The 20,623-nt window shown below is 40.9% G+C and overlaps 1 protein-coding gene across 1 annotated transcript in view; it reads right to left on the bottom strand.

The window, feature by feature from the left end:
- The window catches only part of LOC145394982 (cell adhesion molecule 3-like), a 414,549-nt gene that overhangs the window by 138,940 nt on the left and 254,986 nt on the right, over positions 1 to 20,623 (bottom strand). The window contains exon 4 of the mRNA XM_080268731.1: positions 17,287 to 17,459. Within this exon, the coding sequence (XP_080124857.1) occupies positions 17,287 to 17,459 (173 nt within the window). The remainder of the gene's footprint in view (positions 1 to 17,286; positions 17,460 to 20,623) is intronic.

Below are 20,623 nucleotides of genomic sequence, written 5' to 3'. Positions count from 1 at the left end.
AAATATCTGTAACAGTTAGACTTATACAGTTGTGGGTTGAAATTTGGAGGGAAACAACTCTGGGGAAGCAAGTTCCAGAGAGATGCAGTTCGGGGAATGAAAGAATTCTGATAGGCAGAAGTTCTGCAATATGGCTGAGTGACATTCCAGTCATGAGCACTACCAGATGCCCGTGTAGCACGAGGGAAGGCATGGAGAGGTGGCACCATGGACGCAACTTCGTCTGAACATTTACAAAAAAAATATCTGTAAAATAATGCAAGGGAGGCAACATTCCTTCTTACTTGCAGGGGAGGTAGTTTATGTGTAATGGCAGGGTTGTTAATGATTCTAACAGCTTTATTCTGAATTTTGTTTAGTTGTCTTAATGCAACCTCTCCACAACCCTTCCACAAGGGTGAGCAATATTCAAGCTGAGAGAGCACATGACTCTTATAAATTATAGCTAACTGCTCATCGGCAAAGAAGTTATGGACTCTGTACAATAATCCAAGTTTCTTTGAAGTGGTTTTAGCAAGTGATCTGACATGAGAGGTCCAGCTGAGGCACTGTTAAGTGAGATGCCAAGAATTTCAATACTTTTGGAGATGGGAATATTAGTAGCACTGAAGGTAATGTACGAATCTGGCAATATCTGTCTATTAGTAAACCGTATATATTTAGTTTTACTAGCATTAACCCGCGCCGTCCCGGCGACGTGAATTAACGTCCGCATATGATGTGCACTCATGTCCCGGCGACGTGAATTAATGCGGCAACATTGCAAGTTGCATAATTTTCACATTTTTCAAAATTCGCGCCTGAATTTTGTTTCGCCCGCCTACGCAATCCTCACCTACTCGCCGCCAGGCAGATAATCCCCTAGACCCAGATTAACCCCACCTGACCCTGTGATCCTCCACTTACCTGTCAGCAGTCACCCAGGTCAGACATGGCGCGTCGTGGGCTGTCAGACGAGGAGATACAAGTTGCCCTGGATACCTTTACAGGGGATAGTGATTCCCCACTGGACGACGACACCCTCGATGTCGATTACATGCAGCCTGAGGAGGTTACCAGCAGCAGTGATGAAGAGGTCCCTTCCCCAAGGAAGGTCAAATATATTACATATAGGAGGGCAGGGGACGGCCAGCCTGCATCACGTGCTGCATCTAGGCAGCAACACATACCATCAGATGAGGACGAGGACGAGGAAGCTGTACATAGTGGCATATTTTCCTGGCTGGGGAAGGAAAAGATATCGCCACGTGGGACTGAGACAGACGCCACATCGCGACTGTTCCACAGGTATGTTCCTTCTATGTGTTCTGTGGCAGGAAGTAGTGGTGTGGGGATCAGTGTTTCCACTGCTTGAAATTTTTCTCAAGATCTTGAAATACTGACCCTCGTCTTGAAAGCTTGAAATATAAATTGCAAAAAGTCAAAATTCTTGAAAAAAATCTTGTTTCATGTATTTTGCTTATTTTTTCATATATTTTGACAGGAACAATGATGGAAACAACCCCCACGCACATAATGTATTTTTAATTTAGTTTCCCCTTTCCCCTTTTCTATTGTACGGCACTCTGTGAGTGTGACAGACTAAGTGATCTCTATACGTTGCTTACAGTTTGAGCCACCCCCACGCTACACAGTGAATTACCTCTCCAAAGTTCGTCTTTTTATTCCAAACACTGTTATTATTGCATTCACTACTTCCATCTTCAGCTTTGCAGAAGAATTATGATGAATACAAACCAATAGACTTAAAACTAGAACATTGGCTAACAGATTACTAGCAAAACAAGCTATTTCGCGGCAAAACGCCAAGTGTTTTACATGGGAACCACCAAATGACATCATAGAGGATGTAAAGCATGGCAGATGTCACCAAAGAAGCACTGAGTACCTCCAGAAGTTGAGGCAGGAAAGGAGTCTGTCATTACATCCAGTAGAAGCAGACAGTGAAGATGATCATTCAGTTATGCAGACATTCCTTCAGTGATCAGCTGTTATGCAAGGGCTAATTGCTACTATTATATTAATATCAATTTCCTATTTACATTATAAAGGAAACATTCTCTTTAAGTCTTAGTTTATTGAAGTGCAGTGTTTAATTTCTATTGTTTGTGTAACAAATATAATTATTTCCATTTCTTTGATTCATGAAAATTCACATTATAAGTTTTTTTTTACTTTTACAAGTGTTTTAATGTAACCTTTGCTTAATAGTTAAGATTCCTGCGATATTAAGTTAAAATATAGTCTTATTTACTTTAAAATAATCAAGATATTGGAAGTGAGAAAGGTAGTATCAGTTAGTGTTACCCCTTGAAAGCTCGTTTTCTTTGGTTTTCTGTAGAGCATTATGTGTAATTAATATTATATTGCTCTAATGTGTGAAAAAGTTCCTGTTTAAGGTAGAAATATTTATTATTACTACTAATTTGCTCAACCTTGAAAGTTTTTTATCAATCTTGAAAGATTTTTACCCAACCCTTGAAAGATATATTTTTGCCAGAGTGGAACCACTGGTGGGGATGGTTAGGGCAGCAGAAAGTGAAAGTGTTGGGGCGGGAGAGCGCAGACAGATTCGTGAAAGCGAGAGTGGTGTGGGGGAGGCAACACTCTCTCTCTCTCTCTCTCTCTCTCTCTCTCTCTCTCTCTCTCTCTCTCTGTCTCTCTCTCTCTCTCTCTCTCTATATATATATATATATATATATATATATATATATCTATATATCTATATATCTATATCTATCTTTATATATATATCTATATATATCTATATTTATATATATATATATATATATATATATATATATATATATATATATATATATATTAGGATAAAGCTTACTGTAAATCGTGTACTACTGTGAAAGCAAATGTCTAACATGGAAAAGGCCAGAATGTAATGTGAGAAGTACTATAAAGGGGGAGAAAATAAATTCAGAGGTGAAAAAATAATGACATGACATGATTTACCTACGTAAACTAGCGCTACTTCTGTGCTAATTCTTTTCATAAAGCATGTACATCTGTAAAAGCAATTGTCTAACATGTAAATGGGTTATATGTTATAAGTAATCAAAAAGGTGAAAAAATTGAATCTGAGTTGAAAAAAGCATGAAAGGTATAGTTACTGTAAAGTTAGTATGTAAGTTGAAAAATAGTCTAAGTTGAAAGTTATAGAACATACAGTCAGTAATTCTGTTCACGGTGTAAGAGGAGTGGGAAATTCCCCAAGGGCTCTAAATTTACCCACCAATTATGGGATAAGCTGTCTCCCAGTGTACCACCATCCCAACTCACTCTCTCTCTCTCTCTCTCTCTCTCTCTATTAGGATAAGGCTTACTGTAAATCGTGTACTACTGTGAAAGCAAATGTCTAACATGGAAAATGCCAGAATGTAATGTGAGAAGTACTATAAAGGGGGAGAAAATAAATTCAGAGGTGAAAAAATAATGACATGATTTACCTACGTAAATTAGCGCTACTTCTATGCTAATTCTTTTCATAAAGCATGTATTTCTGTAAAAGCAATTGTCTAACATGTAAATGGGTAATATGTTATGTTATAAGTAATCAAAAAGGTGAAAAAATAGAATCTGAGTTGAAAAAAGCATGAAAGACCAAGTTGTCACTTGGTAAATAAGCACTATTCTTATGCTAATTCTTTTCGTAAAGCAAGTACATCTATAAAACTAATTGTATAACATGTAAGTGGGTTATATATTATAAGTAATCTAAAAGGTGAAAAAATGGAATCTGAGTTGAAAAAAGCATGAAATAAAATGATCTCACTTGGTAAATAAGCGCTACTTTTATGCTAATTCTTGTCATAATGCCTCAAAATATGTACAAACAATTATGTAAAGTTGAAAATGGTATGATGTTATTGTGGAAGTAATATGGAACATGAAAAAATACAATAGCTGATGAAATAACGATGTTTGTTATCCATCGGTGACATAATCGACCGATTTTGCTAGGGTCACACAATGGTACATACCTTATTTCTCATTTTTTTTCTGTATAAAACCCAATATACTTCTGGTATACATATTTCCAACATATGAATACATGATAATAAACGTATACTGCATCAGTTCATAGTACCCGTGCCACCATAGAAAACGTACGGCGAAAAGACTACTCATAGAGCATGGCAGTACCTGTCAAACTTCCGTGCCCCAGGTAAGCCATTTTTGGACCCAAGGGACACCTTTCTTTGTGATTTTCCTTGGTTTCTGACCAAAAGCGAATGTTTGAGCAAAAAAAAAAAATGGTCCAAAAAAGCCGGGACTGGGGCGGACCAAAGCTCAGAAAACGTCGGGATTGGGCGGGTTAAAAGAGACAAGGTTGTTTTGTCCCCATTCACTGATTGTAGACAAATCTTGATTTATGGAGATGGCTGTACTGAGTTGAGAGGTATAGATATTAGACTTTGTAAATGGATGTCTGAGTGTGAATGAACTATGTAGTGTTGAGTCATCTGCATATGAGTGAATGGGATTGTGGGTGACAGATAAGAGATCATTAATATGAACCAGAAATAGGGTTGGCGCCAGAACTGATCCCTGCGGCACGCCAGCATTAATTGAGTGGAAATTGGAATATACATCATCTACTTTTACTCTTATTTTCCTGTCACTAAGATATGAAGAAATCAAAGGAACAATAGACGTTAGTCCATAGCAAGGGATTTGGACAGCAGGGAACGGTGCCATATTCTGTCGAAAGCTTTAGAGATATCAAGAGCTACTGCATGAGTTTCTCCAAAAAGATCAATTGATTGATGGATAAGAGATTGAGTATGTCAATGGTGGATCTTTCGTGGTGAAAACCATATTGTCTATCACTAATTAAGTTGTTGGATTCAAGATGTTTAACAATGAGCTTATTAATTAAAGTTTCAAATACCTTACCAAGAGAAGATGTGACAGCTATTGGTCTGTAATTGGAGGGGTCAGACGAACTTCCTTTCTTCGGAACTGGGTGGATATTGGCTTCTTTCCATGAATTTGGGAATAAAGAAGTACGTATGCATAGTCTGAATAATTTAGCTAGGACAGATGATGGGCGGAATTCCATCTGGGCCTGGAGCTTTGTTGGTAGGTAAATTGTCTAGGATGGATTTTATGTATCTTGTGTGTATTTTAAGTGGGGTAATTTCAGGAGAATCAAGTTCCAGTACTGGGACATTCAGGCTGGTATCGTCTATGGTAGAGTTTCTGGCAAAGGTACTGGCAAAGATATTTGCTTTCCCACGTGGGTCATTTGTAATGTTGCCATCTGAAGATTTTAGTGGGAGAATGGAAGATGACTTGTTAAAGTTATTATTGAAAGAATTAAGAGTTGACCAGAATATTCTATTGGCATTAGGGTTGTTAAGTAGTTCTGATGCTTGCTTTTGAAGAAAGTTTGATTTAGATAGATTTAATACAGCTTTTGCATGATTTCTAGCAATTTTAAATTGGGAGAGTGATTCAGATGTTTTTTATTATAAGTAAGAGTTATATGCTAATGACTTTTGGGCTGTTGCTCTGCCATAGTTGCCATCAAACCATTTTGGAGAGTTCAACCTTTTAGTGAAGTGTTGACTTGGTATGAATAAATCCATACCAGCTAGTATTAAGTCGCAAATGTGGGACTGGGTAGAATTGGGATCACTAGAGAAGAAAGACTGCCATGGAACATCAGCAAGATAATTTCTAAATCCATCCCAGACAGCCATCAGGTCACCCTGACAGGTTCAGAACGGGGAGGTGTGGGAGGGTTAACTAATGAGGCTTTGATGAGATTATGGTCAGAGGATCCAAGTGGTGGCAGTACCTCTATCCTGTATTGATCTGGATTATTTGTCAAGAATAAATCCAAGAGATGGGCATTATGGTCAGGATTATCAGGTATTCTGGTTGGTTGCTTTACCAACTGGGTGAGATTAAACGATTCCGCAAACAGCTCGCACTCTAGACCAGTGTCATCAGTCCGGGCAGAATGCAATAACCATTCAACATTGTGTATGTTAAAGTCACCCAAAATGATAATTTCGGTGCCAAAGTCAAGATTACCCAACTGAGTGGATATGGAATCAAATACACTGGGTTCCGAAGAAGCACTGGTTGTTGAAGACTGCAGGCCTACCCAAGGCATTGCAAGACAATGACCCTGATAATAATATTAACAAATGTGACTGTGCTTGTCTTATTACCGTACTACTTAATAATATGTTCTGAATGTCAGTACTTAATAATTTCCTCTTCATAATACGCGAATATTATTTTCTCGTAAATAAATTTAAAAAAATAGGTAATGTATAACTCGTAAGGACTTCTCAAAATAATATTTTTCTTTTATGTAGCAACGTACACACAACTTGCTTTTTACAAAACAAAAAAATAATGACCTCTTTCATAATATTCTTATTATTATTTTTTCTTAACATTAACTTAACACCAACGCTTTCTCTTGGGTACTTCACCATAGTCGTAGAACCCCCTTTGGCATAAGGGGTCAACACTGAATAATAATTCCTTGTAAAAAAAAAAATACAGTAGGTAATGTAACACTCGTAAGGACTTCTTAAAATTATATTTTTCTTTTATGTAGCCACGTACACACAACTTGCTTGTTACTAAAATAGTAATGACTTTCCTTTCATAATTTTTTGTTTCTTAACCCTAGCTTAACACAACTAGACAGGCTTTCACTTGGGTACTTCATTTAATCATAGTCTTAGAATCCCCTTTTCACAAAGGGTCAACACTGATTTATATTTTCTCATAAACAAAATAAAATTAGGTAAGGGAACACTTGTAAGGACTTTTGAAAATAATATTTTTCTCTTATTTAGACACGTACACACAACTTGCTTGTTACTTAAAAAAATGACTTTCCTTTCATAATATGATTCTTATTATTTTTTTCTTAACACTAAGGCTTTCTCTTGGGTACTTCACTTAATCAAAAAAAAAAAAAAAAAAAAGTAAACCAGTTCATATGAGGCAGGAGCTATGACTGATGGCCGTGCTGCACACCCATTGGCTGGTGGGCACCATGATGCTAGCGTGCTGATTGGTTGGGCAACTCTCCCGGGCTCTTGCCTTACTACAGATCGGAAAGTAAAGTCGTGCAGCATTTCCTCCAAAAAATCGTGGTTTTGTGTAGGATTATGGACCTTATGACCATACCACTTCCCTTAATCACTTTGGGTAACTTACCTCACATAGAGCTATTATTGTACTACTCGATGCAAGTGAAAACTAAATTTTGACTGAAGTGTCACTTGCATCACTTCAGCAGGGGGTGGCTCAGTTTTTTCCTGTTAACAGACAGATGGGCAAACAGACAACCCAATCAATGCGAGAAAAAACATATACCTTCTAACGGAGGTAAATTATCAGTACTAATAACCAAAGAAGAATCCATCACTCCCCTCCTCGTTCTGTCCCATAAAACAACATGCCATCCAAGAGAAATAAATGCCTAATTCTTAACATATTCACGCCTCATGTCCCCATTGCTGGCTCACAACATTGCTTTAGAGCACAGAACTCCACAAACACCGTTATAATCAACCTAATTAATGCAGCATGCGTCTGACATCATCAGTTCTAGGAGATCCGCACCATAAACACGTCTTAAAATTGTAGAGATAAGTAAAGCCTCTTATGACATCCCCTGACACAAACTTATCATCAGAATCCGCAAACAAACTTGGAGAAAAACATAAAATGTTGGACTGCCAACTACTCATCTGGTAGACATGCACATGCAACACTCCAGGGTAAGTCATCCCGAACATTTAAACTTATCTAACAGAACCCCATAGGGCTCCATTCTTTCACCCACACTTTTCGGCCTATGCTTGCACGACATTCCTACACCCTAACTGCCCACAAACATTGTCTTCTCTACAGATGACGTTACCATCGGTGACATCCCATGCCTTCCCAACATGGGTGCCCATCTTATCTAATATCCATTTCAATGCCTACCAGACCATACAGAACAACAATCTACCCATCATTGGCTGCAGTAATACTGTCCCCACAGCTGAATTATATTATAAGCCAAAGTCCTCTCTGTTTATGTCTTCACATGAGAGGCATACAATTCTGTGTGTTAGCTTGCCCTAATACACAGAACCCATGTCATACCACAGAGCCATACAACACAAACAGGTACATAAATCAATCACCACAGAAACATTGCCAGAACCTCCTCAACAAATCATGCCTTCAGACAGTCTAATACTAGCGATGAGTTGGGGGCAATACAACACTTCGATCACAGTGTATACTTCTTGCCCTTCTTCCTAACCTCCATCCATAGGAGGTAATCTTAAAATGAGCTGACTAAATCCAACTAGATAAGCTCTGATCAGGAGATCACCCATCACTCCTCAGTTACCAGATGATATCTGGCCTGGTGGAATCAAAGATGGCACGTGCCATGCTTGCTGAATAGGCCCACAACATAATACACATAATGGAACACTGCCCAACACATGCTATAGGGGTAGTTGCTTACCTAGGGGAGACAGGTTTGTTGGGCCTGGCTTGATCAGAGCTGAGCGGCAACACCAACAGCACTGCATGAGCTGGCAGAGAAAATTTCATGGTTCATATCCACCTTATTCACCTAATTAAACACTGTGGTTTCCCGTCGTTCCCCAAACTGAAGCTTGTGATAAAAGACCATTGCTCTTAAGCGAATGAAGACACCTAATATGAAACAATGAGCGTCAATAAAGCGTCACAGTAGATGGGTTCCGGCTATCCTTTCCTCAATTGCCAAAATGTTGGAACAAGTTTCTGGATGAGGGAGAAGACGAAAGGTGAGAGGTGATAATTGAGAATCATGAGTCTGCTATCCATTAACACTGAGTCTGTCTGCTTTATCGAAACCTTTTACTGTATCACACACACACACACACACACACACACACACACACACATATATATATATATATATATATATATATATATATATATATATAATTATGAGTCAACTATCCAGTAACACTGAGTCTGTCCGCTTTATCGAAATTTTTTACTATATATATATATATATATATATATATATATATATATATATATATATATATATATATATATATATATATATATATATATATATATATATATATATATATATATATATATATATATATATATATCTTCTCTCTCTCTCTCTCACACACACACACACACACACACACACACACACACACATACATACAGATATATATATATATATATATATATATATATATATATATATATATATATATATATATATATACATCAAAGACGAATTTTCTTCATGGAGGGAGTCTAATAACGAAAATCTATCTTTAACAAAGCTAGCAAAGTATAAAGAGGGAAGAGGTCTTTGTTGGACGAGCGATGCATGTCATAGCTATTGTGTTGTAAATGCTGTTTTGTTGTGCATTAGAGTCTGCATATATCATTGGCTGAGCCGACAGACTGCTAATATACGGAAGCGTTAGAATGAACATATACTACTAGTGACCCGATAACAACTCAGCAGTGTCTTGGGATGACTATCTCTCTCTCTCTCTCTCTCTCTCTCTCTCTCTCTCTCTCTCGGGACTTTGATGAATGGTCGTGGAGAAGGAAGACGTGTTTCTGAGCTCTCCTCTAGCTGCAGGGTTGCCTCACCGGCGTTAGCTTTTTCTTTTGTTCGCCACTAGTGCGTTTTTCAATAAAGTTAGGTTAGCTAGACCTCATTTTCCTCCCTGGCCTTAGTAGATATAGTAGGTGTCTATATCTAATTACTGAATTGCCTTTGCTTACTCACCTCTGGAGTGTACCCCCCACTGATCGCTCTGGGGTGTGAGTCACACACAGGCGCGTCCTCCCGAGAGTGGTTTGAGAGGGTAATCTCAGACTATGGTGGTACCAATCTTAAGTGGCGGTTTGGGTGGGGCACGAACCTCTGTACAGTGGTGCCACGTGTTCCATACCCGCTATGTGAACGGCTCTGATATATGTAATAGGCATCACAATAAGATAAACACATAAGAATATAACGGTAACGTGTGTATTATAATATATGAAAGAACAGTAAACTGATTATGCGTAAAATATTTATACGGTAATACAGAAACGTGGCATAATTATTTTACAGTGTTGCTTAAATAAAAGTAGTCACTTTTATTGGCTGTTACCGTCTTTCTGGGGTTGGTAATAATGTCACAATTATGATTATAAGATAATGTGCAGGAATATAAGCAAAAATATGCCAGTTTCTTAGTAAAAAAAATATATACATTAAACCCTCGTGAGCGGCAACACTCACACACACCCAGTCCGACCTGGTCATCTGTGAGGGATAGAGGAATAGGCCTGTTTGGGGACACCTCTTAAAAAAAACGCGCCAAGACTTTAACCTCCTGGGTGGTGTGGAAATAAAGTCAAATTTACAATATGTACATTATAACGTAAAAGAAAATAATCAAAATGTATCCTAAAATACCACAGACGAGAAAGAAAGGGGGGGGGGGGGAGGCAGACCAGGGGCAGTGTTGAGTGCAGCTGAGTGAGAGATGGAGGAAAAGAGGGAAGGAAGGAGGGAGAGAGTGATTGAATGAAAACAAATCATGGCGCCACAACAGGGAGGTCATCTGGCGCCATATATAAAACAATAATATTTTTAAACATAGATATAATAAAAACAAAATAAAGAAATGAAAGCACAAGTTTATAAGTCACTCATAAAAGAAACAAAATTGACCCACATCTCCCCCAGGAGAGAGAGAGAGAGAGAGAGAGAGAGAGAGAGAGAGAGAGAGAGAAGGCAGGCCAGGGGCAGTGTTGAGTGCATTGTCAAGCTGAGGGAAAGATGAAGGGAGGGAAAGAAGGAGGGCGAGAATGACTGAATGAAAAAGCGCCGTAACATCGAGGTCATCTGGCGTCATATGTAAAACAATAATATAATAAAAAACAAAATAAAGAAATGAAAGCACAAGTTTATAAGATATAAAAGAAACAAAATTCTCTAGGGTGATGCACATCCCCCCAGGAGAGAGAGAGAGAGAGAGAGAGAGAGAGAGAGAGAGAGAGAGAGGCATCGCGAGTATGGAAAACGTGGCAACACTGTACAGAGGTTCGTGCCCCACCCAAACCGCCACTTTAGAATGGTACGACCATAGGTGTGTTTTCCCCGGGCAATTTCTCCCTTGGTTGTTTTTCTCTTTCTTCCCACTTCCCCCTCACGGGGGAAGTGGTAACTATGGCGGACGCCACTACTGCCTCCCTCCCCTTCCGGGGGGGAGGTAGTCCTGACCGACCCCCGACTGCTGCACGGACGGACTGCCCCCAGACTGAACGGCCCCAGACATGTACCCGCCCTTGACATTCATGTAAATAATGTCGAGTGTGTATTGATTCATGCGGTTGGTTCCACTCCCCTGTCCAGCCTCAATCCCTTCATCATCAAGAAAGTGATTGATGGGTGTCCAGGAGAGGTGGAACAAGTGAAAAAACTTGCGAGTGGAGACCTCCTCGTAAAAATATTGAATTCAGCTCAGGTCAAGGATTTGCTTAAACTGAGGAAGTTCCATTGTCACGATGTCCAAACAACGATCCCCCACTCCATGAATTCCTGCAAGAGTGTTATCACCTGCAGGGATCTTGTGCTTATGGAGGAAGAAGAAATTGTACAGGAACTTTCTCAGCAAGATGTCATAGAGGCGAGGTTCATTACCAGATTCTCGGAAGGCATAAGGACGAAGACTGCAACAGTTGTTCTCACTTTTGGCAAAGTATCTCTTCCAGCCAATGTGAAGGTTGGATACGAAATTGTAAATGTTAGACCATACATCCCGAACCCCCTTCGTTGTTCAAAATGTCAGCTCTATGGACATCACGAAAAGGCTTGTCGGGCTTCCAACATCGTGTGTGCTAAGTGCGCGGCTGTGGGTCACTCTGCTGACAACTGTACATCCGAGACCGAGTGCTGCTTTCACTGCAAGGATGCTCACTCCACTTCCTCGAGGGCTTGTCCCAAGTGGAAGGAGGAGAAGGAGGTCTGCACAGTAAAAGTAACACAGGGCATTTCCTTCTACGATGCTAGGAAGAAGGTGAAGGAGCTGCATGCAACTCCCAAGCCTAATATCTCCTATGCAGCGGCGGTTGTGTCCCGACCCGTGATGTGCACCGTTGAGACACAGACTGACCTAACATTCGCTCCACATGCCCCATGCCCTACCTCTCAGTCTAAGCCTCCTGTACGCTCCAACTCTCTGACGGACATCCCTGTTGCTACTTCCTACTCCCAGGCTGCCGCTGCTCCTTCGCAGTCAGTGCGGCCAAAATCGAAGCCAGACAAGTCTGACAAGATTAATTTGACCACCCTCACTAAACAGTCACGTCCTCATGTCCTTCCCGCTCCTGGTCCAGCGAGGAAGAGAAAGAATAGCTCTTCCTCAGTGGAGTCTGGGAGCCTAGTAATTGATGAGAATATGGAGGTTTCCATGAGTAAGAACCGGGAAAGGTCCCCCTGTAGCCACTCGCCTGGTCGCGGGGGGCATAAAAAAACTAAGCACACTGGCCACCCTCGAAAATCTTAAACCGCTGCATTCACTATACTACAGTGGAATTGTAGAGGTATTGAGAATAAGTTACACAATATAGCAATCTTGCTTTCTATACACAGGCCAGACATTGTTTGTTTACAGGAGACGTGCCTGGAGGATCACCCTGATCCCCCACAGTTAAAACACTACCACTCGTATATAGGATATGAAGGTAATGGAGTCGCCATATACACACACAAATCACACCAACAAACGGAAGTGATTCTAAATTCTACTCTGGAAGCGGTCGCATGCAGAGTAACATTTAATAACACGGATCTGTCTATTTGCTCTCTGTACTGTCCTCCACATGGCCCCATTGATAGTGATGCTTTAAATTCACTAGTTGAACATCTCCCTGGGAATAAGTTAGTGTTGGGCGATTTTAACGCCCATCACTATCAATGGGGTAGCTTGAGGATTGATGGTCGTGGAGAGCAAGTAGCCGACCTAATACTACAGTCCAACCTCTGTCTTCTGAACGATGGTAGAGCGACTCGTGTAGATGATCGTACTGGTAATTTTTCGGCCATTGACTTATCTTTGGCCTCCCCTGGTATACACGAAGATTTTTTATGGAATCCTTATGACGACTCCTTGGGAAGTGATCATTTACCCATCTGTCTTTCTTATACACGCGACATCGTTTCGGACCCTCCACCTCCAAAATTTAACTATAAGAAAGCAGATTGGGGATCCTTCTCAAGGATCGCCAATTTAGATATATCTGGGGAGACCATAGATGTTAAGGTCGAAAATATAATCCAATCCATATTACACGCAGCTGATGCTGCTATTCCCAAGACTTCTACAGTTCATGCAAAGCATAGAGCACATTGGTGGACGCCGGATTGCCGACAAGTATTAAGAAAACGCAATAGGAGATACAGGATTTTTGATAGTCAGCCCACTGAGATAAATTTTATTGCATACAAACAGGCACGGGCTGAGGCAAGGAGAATAATAAGGGCCAAACGTGACTCCTGGTGGTCCTTTGTGTCCACGGTGACTCGTACAACACCATTAAGTAAAGTCTGGTCCACCATAAGAATATAAATAATAAAGGCCCATACTTCCCAATTACCACACTGAAGGTCGATAATATAATCTATGACGAGCCCGTGGATGTTGCTAACATCCTCACCAGGAGTTTTTCTCATGTAAGTAGCTCAGCCAATTATGATCCGCGTTCCGAACATCATAAACGCACGGCTGAGCTACGGACCATTGACTTTGCCACAGAAGACGTAGACTCCCTACAACCAAGAGTTTACGCTAGATGAACTGCTCCTTGCCCTTAAATCCTGTAAAGACACCAGCCCTGGACCAGACACCATCACGTACGGTATGATCCAGCATCTTAATCAGGACAACCTGATTAAGATGTTAGCATTGTACAATGAGATTTGGGCGTCTCGAACGTTCCCAAACTCATGGCACTTTGCGCACGTCATACCAATACCCAAAGAGGCTGGTCGTCTTATGAATCCCACCTCATTTCGTCCTATTGTGTTGACTTCTTGTCTATGTAAGGTCATGGAACGTATGGTAAACAATAGGCTTCTTTTTGTTTTAGAGTCGAAGAATTTGTTAAATGATCAACAATGTGGCTTCCGTAAATACAGAAGTTCACTAGATCATTTAATAAATTTGGAGCATTGTACTGCAGAGGCATTTGCCAATAAAGAATTCATGATAGGGGTGTTCTTGGACATCCATAATGCCTATGACATGACATGGCGACACGGTATACTAATGAAGCTCTTTGCTTATGGTTTAAGAGGAAATTTGCCTATTTTTATTTCAAATTTCTTAAGGGACAGGACTTTCTCTGTCAAATTGTCCCGTAACGTAACATCGGATATATTTATCCAGGAAAACGGGGTGCCGCAGGGAAGTGTGCTTAGTCCTACTTTATTTAGTATTATGATCAATGATATTCTGTCATTAGCTCCCATCCCGAGGAATCTTAAATACTTGCTCTACGCTGACGATTGTGCAATATGGCACTCTTCCCGTAATGCACAATTTTCGGCTGGGCGGATTCAAGCAGCCCTTGACTCCATCCACCAATGGGCCTTGCAGTGGGGATTTAAGTTTTCCATCCGTAAGTGTGCCGTTATAGTCTTCACTAATCGTAACATACCTAATTTGTGCTTAACTTTGGATAATCAGGTGGTACCTTTTCAAAATTCTGTAAAATCTTTAGGAATACATTTTGATCGTAGACTGAATTTTAAACTTCACGTTAATACTTTGCTTGCTCGTTGTGATAAACCGTTAAATGTCCTCAAGTACCTAGCGGGTACTACCTGTGGTGCCGACAGAAAACCTTTATTAATGGTGTATAAGTCCCTTATTTAATCGAAGCTAGACTATGGCGCACAGGTGTATGGCTCGGCATCCGATGCCACTCTGAAAGGATTGGATGTGCTACAGAATAAATGTTTGCGAATGTGTCTTGGAGCTGTCTGGTGTACCCGTGTGGCTTGGATGGAAGTGGAGGCGAATGTGCCTCCCCTCTGTATTCGCCGTGACCACCTGGCCTTGTCCTACGGCGTAAGGACATTTAGGAAAAGTAATATCGGCATTGTGGCCTGTACCCCCCTGCATCAATACCACCATCTTCTGCGGGGGGTGCGTCAGCCACTTGCCGTTCGCCTCCATTTACCGACTCAGGAGCTTGGTGTGGACCCCAGTGACTGTGACAAGTTGGTGCTTAAAAATATAGCGCCTTGGGAGCCACCCGGCTTTACAGTGGATGTTACATGGCTCCCAGTACCAAAGGCCAAGGCGCCAGAGGCGGAGGTCCACCACTTGTTTCGTAACATCATTGTTCGACACTTGGGGTCCCATCAATTGTGCACCGACGGCTCCAAGTCGAGTGAATGTGTGGGTGCAAGTGTGTGGTCGACTGAATGTGCCCTCAGGTTTTGGTTGCTGACTCATACATCTGTGTTTACTTCAGAACTTTTTGCTATTGACAAAGCCATAGACTATGCTCTCAATTCTAGGCATGACTCATTTGTCATATTTTCAGATTCAAAATCAGCCCTTCAGGCAATTGCATCTTGCACTACGGACTCTCACGAGATCCAGGGCTGCATCATTAATAAGTTGCATTCATGCAGCAAGTCATTCACGCTGATCTGGGTGCCTGGTCATTGTCGTATCTACGGCAATGAGCAGGCTGACTTACCTGCAAAGTCGGCTGTAGAGCTCGTGGAGACTTGGGACGTTCCTCATGATCTACGGTCGAGTCTATCTCTCGGAAAGAAATCAATAAATCTTCTGTGGCAAGGTCAGTGGACCAGACTATATATTCCAACTTGTAAGCCATACCTGGGCGACTGGGACACTGCCAACCTTCCCAGTCGCCTAGAAGAAAAAGTGTTGGCACGGTTACGGCTCAATGCCAACATTTTAACCCACATGAAACCATATATGGAAGGACGCTTCCCACCGCACTGTGACATCTGTAATACAGTGTTATCTATCAGTCATATCATCCTGCGCTGTCGGAGATTTATTCGTGAACGTGCTTCACTTATAAATTACTGCGGCGCAGTAGACGTCCCCTTCACCCTTTCCACCATCCTGGGTGATGGGGACATTGTTATGACTGATAAATTGATGGCTTTCTTGAGAGAGACCGGACTGATCAGAGTGATGTGACTTTTTTACTGTGTGGTTATGGTTTTTATCAACGGTAAATATGCATATGTTGTAATATTAAGTAGGGTTGACAGTTGACATATTTTAAATAGTTCCTCCTCCCACCGATCTATTTCTAATATAGATGTCCCCTACATTAAGCCAAAATCCTCGCCTGACAGTCACCAGCTGATGAGTGCAAGTGTGCAATATAGGAAGGTATTGGGCACTTGCAGTCGATGGTGGTCTGCTGGGCGAGGTTCTTCACTTTTTGTACAAATTATGTAAATACATTATACTATCTTGCTTAACTTATTCTAATTAGGGACGATAGCTGACGTATATGGAAATGTTCCTGACTCGTCTGGTTCCCTTTCATATATTGATGTCCCCTATATTAGGTTGTGCCTCGACTGACAGTCACCAGGTGATGAGTGCAGGTATGTAATGTAGAAAGGCATTACATATCTGCAGTCGATGGTGTTCTCTTGGTCGAGGCTTTTTTAACATTAGTGTAGGTCTAGTTATTTGTCTCTTAGGAATTAGTATAGGTTAGTGATTTGCTTGTTAGGTGGTTAGTTTTTGGGTATTTAGATTAGGTATTTTTGATTATAAGTAATATAAGGTTAAAAATATAAAAAATAAATAAAAATAATAAAAATTAAACTAAAAAAAATAATAAAATGAAAATTATTATATATATATATGTACGTGTGCATGAAAGTGTGTATGTTCATATGCATGGATGTGTGTATGTATGTATGTATGTATATATATATGTTCGTATATATAAGTATATATGTGTCAATCTATATACATATATATATATTTGCCTTAATGACCAGAGGCTCCGGCCTCAATGGTCGATAGGCAAAAAAAAAAAAAAATTCTCTCTCTCTCTCTCTCTCTCTCTCTCTAAATTTAGAGAGAAAGAGAGCGAGAGAGAGATCTGTTAAGCCTTGTATCATGGGAGTAACATCTTAAGCTGGTACTGTATACTGTATAGGCTAAATCACCTGGCTCAAACTGTTTTCTGCCTCACCTGGCTTGCTGTGGTGACGTCCCTGGAAGCCAGTAGCCATGTAAGCTGTGGTGCTGGGTTGCCTCCGTTCACCACACAGTGCAGGGTGAGTGTGTTGCCCTCCCGTGTGGTCAGCCTCGCACCGGCTGCCAACTGGGCACCGCCATACACCAGGTACGGACGCTCGGGAGGGACTGTGGGAGAAGAGGAAAGACACCGATTAACACCTACGGAAAATTATAACCCTTTCACCCATATGACGCCACATAAATGGCAGTTTTGCTCATACCAGAGAAATTTATTTAGTTTAAGGAAGCACCTTACCAACTAAGTGTCCTGAGATAGGGTAGCGCCAATAAAATGAAGAAAGAGGTCATCAAGCTCGAAGGGTTAATTATAGTACTCTTACAGCCGACAGGGAGACATGGCTCAAACCTTGTTCCAGTCGGGTAGACATAGAATAATGCTAACGGAATTCTTAGCTTCCATCCTGCGATGACTGTTGCTCTGAGCTTTTACCGGCACCAAGTTATTTTATTAATTTTAGCTTTATTGAAACGGCTGGTAACTATGTTGAAAAAGACACTTTCCATTAACCCCTCTATTAGCCTACAACATGGAGTCTAAGATTTAAGTAAAACTCTCTTAGTAGCATGATTTAGTTTTTAAAACTATATCATAATGACATGGGTTATACCTCAGACAACAATCTAGAAAGTGGGGGAGAATGGAAACACAAGAGAAGAAGGTGAGGGTCAAGAGAGGGTAACAACCTGAGGGCTAACTCAAGAAAACGGAAGGATTGAAACGATGCGTAAAACTCGGGAGAAGGTAAGAGCTAGGGGGTGGAGTGAGGGGTAGGCAATGGGTGAAGGAAATAAAATGGAGAGTTCAAAATGAGCTTTTCGGTAAAATTAACATGGAAAGAGAGAGAGAGAGAGAGAGAGAGAGAGAGAGAGAGAGAGAGAGAGAGGGGAATGGATGCCATGTTTAAAGAATGGAAAGAGATAAGCAACAGGAATGAAAAAAGACAGACGTAGCCTTAACAATTTGAGACCGAGGATGTATTTTCTGTTTTATTCTTGCTGCTGTCAAACTATTCCATTCAACTCTGAAGAGCCACATTCCAGAGTTCTGGGAGACATTCTATATAACTAAAACACAATCGGCAAAATTCCGTTTTTCTCCATATTCTTTTCTGATCGTTGGTTGTTTGACAAAGAAATTTCATTCACCGCTGATGGGGAAGCATGGTGGGTAGAGTCCTAAAATGGTCATAGGGCAGGAATTGGCCAACTTTGGCGAATTTGAACTGATATAGACAAAACTTGGTAGAAAGTAAAGGGTGAGCAAATGTTTAATTGTTTTAGTTTTGAGAGCAATTGCCCCAAATAAAGGCCATAGAACAGTGTCAAACATTCAGTACTTTTATTTTATTTTTTTTATTTGGATTAAACTGAAGAACGATCTGCGGTCAGACGTGAAACAAATTGTTCAATCTTGAGAACAAAATGATAAAGGTCAGGTTACAACACAAGGTCGCCTTAAAAATTGTTCATCCAATTCGAACCAAACTTAGTGGAAGGGATCATGGTCATTCAAGGATGAAGAATCTCAGGTTTCAAAACAATCGGTCAAACATTAATATCAAGGAGTTAAGTCAAAAGATCGGTCATAGACCTAGTGCAAGGTGTGGATGTTGTGCTCTCTCAACACTAGCAGCCCACCTCTCACTGTGTGAACACCTCCACCCCAGTCCACGGTGGGACCAGTTCCCTGAAGCACCGAGGAGGTTTGACCTGTCCCTTCCAACCGGAGTTTGAGGACCTAGATCCGCCCACCAGGAGGTCGAGGCTCCTCCGCCATTCCACCAGTAGACCACGGCCGATGACCCTCCCTCCCCCACCATCTGGACCAGGGCCTTCTCTCCATACGACCGTGACTGGGTTTCCCTCCTCGGCTGCTGAGCTGGGCGAGCATCTACGAACATGTACGGCCCTAGTACATCAAGGGCAAGGGGTTGAAAGCAGCATCGGGGTGGTTTTCGACATGCAGCTCGTCGTCGGCGCCCCCTCCATCAGCGCCACGTCTTCCCACCCTGCTCTACCAGTTCCGCCCTGCCCTCGTCGACCATTTGCAGCTGGCCTCACTCTTCCACCTAGTCGTCTCCTGCCCTTGCCGCCTTTCTTCGTCTGCCATTGCCTGCCATGCTATGCCTTTTTACCTGACGGGCTCTCTTGTTTGCCTGTGCCCCACCACTGTTGGGGTAAATATTACAAGAACAACAGCTCTCTCAATGTTCATTCTCAGTACATTCTCCAGATGATTTCAATCAGCTCAAGAGGCTTTTCGAAGAGAAGCAGGTTAGTCAGAGCCTACCTTAATCACTTATTATTGAGCTTTTAATCTGAATAACTTGCAAAAGCCTTTGGAGCTTTATTACATTGGGGCTATAAAAAAGTAAAACAAGTGTAAAAATATTTAATAAAATGTAGGGATGACAGTGTTCCAAAAATGATGGGGACAAAGTCAGGGCAGTGAAACTTGTAATCATCTCTCTCTCTCTCTCTCTCTCTCTCTCTCTCTCTCTCTCTCTCTCTCTCTCTCTCTCTCTCTCTCTCCTGTACATTACATAATGGTAGAGCGTAAGTGCACCTGATAAATGTCAAGATAATGATATAACTATTCACAAATCATACATTACCCAAAACTGTGCAAAGACAAAAAAATGGGAAGGGATTTCATGTCATTTCACTGCAATTATGCAACGGCTACGTGAGGCAGAAATGTAGCACTTGCCTTCACAAACAACAGTCACTTATTTACTTATTTTTCTACCACATGTTACCAGTTATGTACTTACAAGGAAATTTTCTAGCTCTGTTAGTTCTTATCTTTGGTCTCATAAAACTATAACGATCCTGGATAACTTCGTAGCAAGCATCACTTTCACTTTTGCTAGTGTGTAGCGTACTGCAGTGTCATTCACCATGGTCCCAATACTCATTATTCCACTGAGTTGAAACACGATGTGGACACAGATTTATATTTTCTGACACTTAGAAGTGATCGGAGATGTGGTAGGCATGAAAGCATTCTCCCAAACAAAGGCCGACCTCGCACTTGACGCATATACAGTACATAGTCGTAACTTTCTTTCTCGCTATATCTCTAAAATTTTTGCATTTTGTCACTATATTTATCGCAAAATATTATCATTTATTAGTACAAAATCATTTACAAGGTACTCAAGTAACATAATGCGGAATTGCCATGATAGGGAAAAAATGTAGTACTTAATTTCGTTTTTCTAGTAATGGACTTCATGGTAATTTTGTCTCTGTAAGTACTTATCTTT

Source organism: Coenobita brevimanus, chromosome 29 (genome assembly GCF_032717465.1).
Source record: "Coenobita brevimanus isolate Jiangsu-jjx chromosome 29, ASM3271746v2, whole genome shotgun sequence".
NCBI lineage: Eukaryota > Metazoa > Arthropoda > Malacostraca > Decapoda > Coenobitidae > Coenobita > Coenobita brevimanus.
This window is presented reverse-complemented; position numbering and strand designations above follow the sequence as displayed.